At 51.5% G+C, this 7,345-nt stretch overlaps 2 protein-coding genes across 2 annotated transcripts; one reads left to right on the plus strand and one right to left on the minus strand.

The window, feature by feature from the left end:
• Positions 1 to 1,526: 1,526 nt before the first annotated feature.
• On the minus strand, positions 1,527 to 4,072 carry LOC117039515 (zinc finger protein 79-like). Its single transcript, XM_033136650.1, has 2 exons — positions 3,890 to 4,072; positions 1,527 to 2,255 (listed from the first exon to the last, which is right to left on the minus strand). The coding sequence occupies exon 2, from the start codon at positions 2,240 to 2,242 to the stop codon at positions 1,541 to 1,543; it is 702 nt and encodes a 233-aa protein (XP_032992541.1). The 5' UTR covers positions 2,243 to 2,255; positions 3,890 to 4,072; the 3' UTR covers positions 1,527 to 1,540.
• A 639-nt stretch (positions 4,073 to 4,711) lies between these two features.
• Positions 4,712 to 6,840, plus strand: TPGS1 (tubulin polyglutamylase complex subunit 1). The gene is made up of 2 exons (XM_033136842.1): positions 4,712 to 5,076; positions 6,274 to 6,840. Exons 1-2 carry the CDS (start codon positions 4,727 to 4,729, stop codon positions 6,803 to 6,805), a joined length of 882 nt encoding a protein of 293 aa, XP_032992733.1. The 5' UTR covers positions 4,712 to 4,726; the 3' UTR covers positions 6,806 to 6,840.
• The last annotated feature ends 505 nt before the right edge of the window (positions 6,841 to 7,345 follow it).

Here is a 7,345-nt window from a genome sequence, read left to right on the forward strand (position 1 = left end):
GTGAAGGATAGGCGTGCCTGGCGTGCTCTGGCCCATGGGGTCACGAAGAGTCGGACACGACTGAACGACTGAACAACAACAACAAATAAAGTTAAATGTGCTTAAACGTTCGCTGACTGTGGCAGTGTATCAGTACCTTAAGAGGTGCGACTAAGAGGAGAGAACAAAGCTTTCCTGGGGAAGAGGAAACTGTTTGCTTATTCTCCTGTCATACAGAGGGCTGGACAGTGAAGCCAAGTGTGCCACGTAGTTGCTTAAAGGGAAGGCAAACAGCAGTAGTTGGGAACCCTGGCAGGGAGATCCCATAGGTGGCAAGAGGTTTTCAAACGTAGAGCCCTGAGGTACCCCCAGAGACAACTCCCGTATGAACACTGAAGGATTCATCCTAGTTGGCAGTGAAACTTAGGGAGAGTCACTGTTGGGGAAGTATTGAAGGGGAGGGAATAGGATCCCTCACAACCCCCTTCAGATATGGCTGAATCCCAATTTCCCTAAGCTCCTGCCAGCACAGCTAATGGACAGGGCACTGGGAGGTGCGGTCCAACATTCGGGAGGGGGGGGGCATAGGTCTGCACACCCATTTGAAACCGATACACACCACCTGGGCAATTTCAAGCTGAGAGATTGCAAAAGGGGTGGTTTCGACCCCCACCTCCCGCAGCCGGAGCAGTTTCTTGGCATCTCTCACCCACACAGAAGGGAGAGGCTCTGGTGTCTTATAATAGCAATAATTTATTATTTAAACCCCGACTATCCGGCTGGGTTTCCCCAGCAACTCTGGACGGCTCCCAACAGAATATTAAAAACACGTTAAAACATCAAACATTAAAAACTTCCCTAAACAGGCCTGCCTTCAGATGTCTTCTAAAAGTCAGAGAGATGTTTATTTCCTTGACATCTGATGGGAGGGCGTTCCACAGGGCGGGCGCCACCACCGAGAAGGCCCCCTGCCTGGTAACCTTGCAGGGGAGGGAACAGCCAGAAGGCCCTCGGACCTGGACCTCTGTGTCCAGGATAGAGGTGGAGACGCTGCTTCAGGGATACTGGGCTTTCAAGGTCAGAACCGACACTTTGAATTGTGCTTGGAAACGTACTGGGAGCCAATGTAGGTCTTTCAGGACCCGTGTTATGTGGTCTCGGCGGCTGCTACCAGTCACCAGTCTAGCTGCTGCAATTGCCAGTGCCTTCCTGTGTCTGTTTACGCTGGAGGGTGGGGGTTAAAAGAGTCCTTAATAACAAGAATAATTTTATTATTCATATGCTGACCATCTGACCTGGCTGTCAAAGCCACTCTAGGCAGCGGCGTAAAGGTAAAGGGACCCTTGACCGTTAAGTCCAGTTGCAGACGACTCTGGGGTTGCGGCGCTCATCTCGCTTTACTGGCTGAGGGAGCCAGCACACAGCTTCCGGGTCATGTGTCCAGCAGGACTAAGCCGCTTCTGGCGAACCAGAGCAGCGCATGGAAATGCCGTTTGCCTTCCCGCCGGAGCGATACCTATTTATCTACTTGCACTTTGACGTGGAAAAGGGCAGGGCGCTCCTAGCTGTGCATGTTCCGCATGTGCTTTAAGAGGTTGGACTTGTGGTTGAACGCCTTGGAGCAGCGCTCGCAGCTGAAAGCCGGCTGGGCCTGGTGGGTGCGCCGGTGCTGCAGGAAGGTGGAGCGGTGGGTGAAGGCCTTGGCGCACTCCCCGCAGCGGTGCGGCCTCTCGCCCGTGTGCACCCGCTCGTGCTCCTTGACCGAGGCCTCCCACCTGAAGCGCCGGGCGCAGTGGGCGCAGGCGAAGGGCTTCTCCTGCGTGTGGATGCGGAGGTGCTTCACGAGGCAAGAGGTGCGCTTGAAGCGCTTGGGGCACAGGTGGCAGCCGAAGGGCGCCTCGTCCGAGTGCACCTTGCCGTGCTTCTCCAGGTCAGCCCGCAGCTTGAAGCGCTTCCCGCAGGCCCGGCAGCGGAAGGGCCGCTTGGACGAGTGCACCAGGCGGTGCTTGATGAGGTCGGCGCAGCGGGTGAAGGTCTTGGCGCAGCGCTGGCACTGGTAGGGGCGCTCGCCCGTGTGGATGCGCTGGTGCTCCCGGAAGTTCGTCAGGTACTTGATGTCCTTCTCGCAGACGTCGCAGCGGAAGACGTCCACGTCGGCGGGAGAGGAGGGGGCCTGGGGGCGCTTCGGCTTGCCCGGCCGGACCGCCACCTTCTTCCTCTTTTTCCGGGGGCGGGTTTCAGGAGGGGCCCTCCCGGCATCCATGAGTCCCTGGCACCTGGCAAAGATGGAGCAGAGGATCTATGGGGGTGGCGGGGTAGATTTATTTATTCATTTCATAAAATGCATACACCGATTTATTGGAAAAGATTACCAGGTGTTGTAAGAATTTTAAGGTATTTTATTTATATATAATAATTGTTATTAATGTACCAAAACAAATAAGGCCACTGTCTGAAAAACAGCACAGGAAGACAGGCCTCACTCCATTTTGACTCCCAACTGACCAAGTATTTCTTTGTCTCAGGAACAAAGGGGGGGGGTTGCCCCTCCAGCTACTCAGCAGCCCTCTGAGTGAGTGATAATCTCTGGCATCCTGATACCTGAGTGTCAAGACAAAAGGGTGTGATTAACTTGGCTGGGATATAGGGAAATGTAAATATGTTTTGCTTCACTTGATGGGTTTTTGGTGGAGGGCAAGAGGAGGCAGGGGGCAGGATGCAGGATGCTCAGATCACTGCTAACAGACCCTCCCAATTTGTGATGTATGGAGGGGTGGTCTTGAGCTGGAGGGGGGCAATTTCAAAAGTCTATATAGGAGCTTCTGCACCATTGTTCGAGGTCTTTTGCTTGCAAGACACCCTGCTGCAGCAGTTTCTAATAAAGGGCTATCGCCTTGCTTTGGGAGGTTCTGTATCGTCTCTATTTATTCATAAGTGCTCCTGAGAGGAGGGGAGCATGTTTTTACATGAGCAGAATGTGTCCTTTTATTTAAAATGCATCTCTGGGTTATTTGTGAGGCATAGGAATTCGTTCATCCCCCCCCAAATAAAGTCCAGCCCCCAACAAAGTCTGAGGGACAGTGGACCGGCCCCCTGCTGATAAAGTTTGCTGACCCCTTTTCTGCCGTAGTCAAAATAAATTAAAACAATTCTTTAAAAAGATAGTTTAAAAAACTCTTCTTAAAAACCTAAAAACTCCCAGAATCAAGTCTTCAAAAAAGTTATAGGATCTAAGGAAGAAAGAATGCTTTCAAAAGAATTTTAAAATTATAATGTGGCACCTTAGAGACCAACTGAGTGTAGTTTTAGTTACAGGTAGTTTTAGGTATAAGCTTTTGTGTTTGGTATAGGCTTCTGAATGGTGTGTGTTGTTTGTGTTTGTGTGTACCCCGGGCTTTCTGCTTTTAGTGCCACTTCTTGATTTCATCCTCCCGAACCAAGCTTTGCAGTTTTTACTCTTTTATTTCTCTGTCCGTTTCGATTGATTAGCAAGCAGAAAAACACAGGCACGTGCACCCAAGAGACAGAGGTGGTCGTGGTTTCTCTGCCCCCACGCCCTCCTGCATGCTGGTTTTGCATCCAGGCTGAAAATTTAAATAAAATTCTGGGGGGTGGGGGTGGGCAAAAAACAACACAGGCTGATTAGCAATCCGCATCCTTATTGATAAATAAACCAATACATTTTTTTTAATTATGAAAATTTAAATAAATTCTGGGGGGTGGGGGTGGGCAAAAAAACAACACAAGCTGATTAGCAATCCGCACCCTTATTGATAAATAAACCAATACATTTTTATTGATAAACAAATACATGCAGTAACTCCTGTGAGCGTTGCAAAGCCCATAATAGCTTTGCAATGCTATTAGCCCCCCCCAAAAAGACACCCCCCATGCAAACCCCGCCACTTACTGAGCTCCAGCAAGAGGGGGCTGGGGACCGAACTGCCAACGGAAGCAGATAAAACTCCCCCAAGTCACAGCTCAGCCGATACACTAAGAGAGACGGAAACAAAACCAGCCTATTCTGGCATACTAAGGGTAAAGTCACGTTGCCCATACTAAAGATGGCTGCCTTCCCCTCACCCCCCGCCCAAACAGCACGCCTTTTTCCTCCCCGTAGGTTGGCGCAGCGCTCTGATTGGCTGCTGCTCCAACTCTCGCGACACTTCCTCTATCCTGACGGAGACCCGGAAGTTTCGACAGAAATGGATTGCCATAGAGCAGGTGGGGATAGACCGGCGGGGGAAAATAAACACTCCGATAACTGATTTTTTAAAAAAAATACTGCATATATATCATCGATAAGTAGCACATCCTGTTCACGCAAAGCCGTGCTGCCTTATGCCTTAGCAACTTTATGGTAGAGCGCGGCCTATACTTCCGGTAATTGTGGAGGGCAGCGCTCTAGCCATTTCCCTCTTTATGGTGGAAGCTCTCCACAACTTTTCAATGGAAACTTCCCCGTGTTTGAAAGTGCTGGGAGGAACCGCGGAGCTTCCTGTTCCGTTCCTAGGCGTTTCTATACCCTCCCGCTTGGCTGTTCTTGATTAACAACAACAACAACATAACAATAATAGCCGCTCGGATAAAAATAAGAATGGCGGCCGCCTCAGCTTCTTCTCTTCCCTCGCCGGCTTTTGATTGGTTGCCCGTCGCAAGAGAGCGAGGCGCGGCCCTCACCCAAAATAGCCGACGCATGGCCCTCACCCAAGATGGCGGCCGTCGCTAAGCGGCGCCCTCACACAAAATGGCGGCCAGCGAAAAGCGGCGGTCGTCCCCGGCGGCGGCGGTAGCCGGGAGCGACCAGGTCCGGCCGTCCCTTCCCTCGAACGGCGCCCCGTCCGAGAGCGAGGCGGAGTTCCTCCTGCAGGCCGGCGTGAGCGACATGGTCCGCGAGGCCCTCCTGAAGGTGCTGGAGGCGCGGCCTGAGGAGCCCGTCGACTTCCTGGCCGGCTACTTCGAGAGGCTGGCGCAAAGCGGCCCTGAGGAGCCGGAGGCGGGAGAGACCTTGTCGGCGGGCGGCGAGCCCCGGGGGCTGCTGCGGGGGCGCCTCGGCCGGGCCTTGTGGTACCTGAGCCTGGCTCACCACTCCCACAGGTGCGTTAGGTGGGAAGGAAGGCCGGGGGGGGGGCAGAACTACAGCGCCCAGAATGCACCGGGGCAAGATTCGGGGCTCTTTCGTGTGCTTTAGCGCGCGTGGCCTCCTGGGACATGAAGTCTTCCCCCCCTTTCCTTTTTCAGAAGAAAAGCGAGTTAGCGAACGCTTTAAAAACGATTTTTAAAAAAGTTCTTTTATAGGCTGCTGTACAATTCCCCTCGTCCCATGCAGCACTTTTTATATATTGAGTTCAGTTGAGGGGGTGCATTCGTTTTTTTATTTATTGATCTTTCTTTTTCATTGCATTTATTTTTCTTTTTCAGCATTTATTTATTTTTATTTTTCACCACCCCGAGGAGTCCATCGCCCAGCCCTTCCCGGCTAGCTTTTATTAGCCAGGATGGGCAAAGGATCAAGGAGACAGGTGGTCGGTTTCACTCGTCCAAGCAGCCTGTCCACATCCTTGGAGGTAACAGATTGGAATTGATCCCATGAAACATGACTAGACAGGGCTCTAGCACTCTCCCGCCCTGGCCCTGCTCCCACGGTGCAGTCTACCTCCTTCCGAATCTGAGCGACTTTATCTGCAAAAAACATTGCAAAAGCATTGCAGGACATAACAATAAAATAAAATAAAATGTACTGAAGACAGGGGTAAAAAAAAATATAGAAAATACATTTTGGGAGTTTACATCAATGATCAAATAATAGATCTTATTCTTAATTGCCCCCGCTTGCAGTTTTTGCTGTCACCTGATCATCTTGATCTGCTGAAAGAAAGGACACAGTAGCCAATGTTAAACGACCCGGCATGGACAATAATAGAGGGGTAATAACCACTCCTGAAATCTTTATATAGAGTGCTAGCCAGAAGCACATGAGCCACTGACTCGATACTGCCATCTCCACAGGGACATAACCGTTTCTCCAGTGGAATTTTTTGAAATCGACCCTCAAGTACAACCGAAGGCAGTATATTAAATCTCGCGAAAGTGAAAGCGCGCCTGTTTTTTGGAATTGTTAAATTTTGCATTCAGGGTGCCCGAGTGTCAAAATGACTAGGTGGGCAATAATCATACCGTGGACAAAATTTCCTTATCGTAGCCAGATTATTCTGTCGCTCAATATCATATAGGGTGCTGTATAGTTAAATTGTCTGCTTTACCAGTGGCCTGGTTTTATGTTCCTTCCTGTAGGATGGCCTTTAACAACAACGTCAGTGTGGCCTACGATTTATTGTCCGCTGGCGGCAGGCGCAAGAAGCCCGGAGTTAGCGGGAAACTCTACAGTGAGCTGCTGAGGCTGATGTGCCAAGACAAAGGCGCCCCAGAAGACATCGCTTTGCCCCTGCTGCATAAGGTCACCTGCCGAGACCACGAGGCAGTGCCCTTTGACATCTTCCGCTACGGGGTCCTTACCTGCCTGGTCCTCCTCGAGTTCCTGACCAAGGCAGACTTGCTTTTCAACGCACTGGGCGGCAGCTCTGGGGCGGTGGACAAACGAGTCTGTGCGGCGGTCCTTGGGACCCTGGAAGACGCCCTATGCCCCGCCGAGGTCGCCGCCCCCATCCGCTTCCTGGAGGCCGGGTCCAAGCTTGGGCCGGATTGCTTGGCTTCGGCCATGGACAAAGCGCTGGCTGAGCGGAAACCCAGCGTGGCCATGAAGAAAGAGGAGTTCCTCCAGAGAGCCTCATCCATCTTCGTGGCGAGAGTGAAACCCGTCGAATGAGCTTTTAAAGTGGGGTGGGCGGATTTGTTTGTGTGTGTGTGTGTGTGCTTCGTCCGGTTTCCTGATCACCACCTGGCTGTTCTGAAAGAGAGACAATGCCTATTTCTTGTTTTGGGCCGGCGATGGAGAGAGATCGAAACGGAGCAATAGTCGATCGACTTTGCTTTCTGGGGTTCAGTAGAGCTGCATGACTGGTGTCCAAAAACTGCTGCTCTTTGTTGAGTATATCTCATGTCAAACACTGGATAGGTTTGAAGGATGATGGAGATATTTAAATTGGGTTATTTATATTGCAAATAGCCTCAGATTTCTTTCTTCTTCTTCTTCTTTTATTACACCACACAACTCATTGTGCCAGTCCACACCTTTTCTGGGTGTGCTCAGCCAATGGGAAACCAGCCAGCATCGTGGAAGGCAGTTCCCACTCTGCTTCGCGGCGGTTTAGCACAGCGCAGGGAGCCGACCGAGTGGGCCGCAGGGGTCCATGGGCTGGTTAAACGACCCCCTTGGGCCTCTTGTGGCCTATGGGCCTTAGGTTGT

This window comes from Lacerta agilis, chromosome 18 (genome assembly GCF_009819535.1).
Source record: "Lacerta agilis isolate rLacAgi1 chromosome 18, rLacAgi1.pri, whole genome shotgun sequence".
NCBI lineage: Eukaryota > Metazoa > Chordata > Lepidosauria > Squamata > Lacertidae > Lacerta > Lacerta agilis.

What these genes read in the sequence shown, in the direction of transcription:
- LOC117039515 (XM_033136650.1), bottom strand. Translation starts at nt 2,242, where the DNA reads ATGGATGCCGGGAGGGCCCCTCCTGAAACCCGCCCCCGGAAAAAGAGG.
- TPGS1 (XM_033136842.1), top strand. Translation starts at nt 4,727, where the DNA reads ATGGCGGCCAGCGAAAAGCGGCGGTCGTCCCCGGCGGCGGCGGTAGCC. An exon ending in CTGGCTCACCACTCCCACAG is followed by an intron (nt 5,077 to 6,273) that starts GTGCGTTAGGTG and finishes TCCTTCCTGTAG; the next exon opens with GATGGCCTTTAACAACAACG.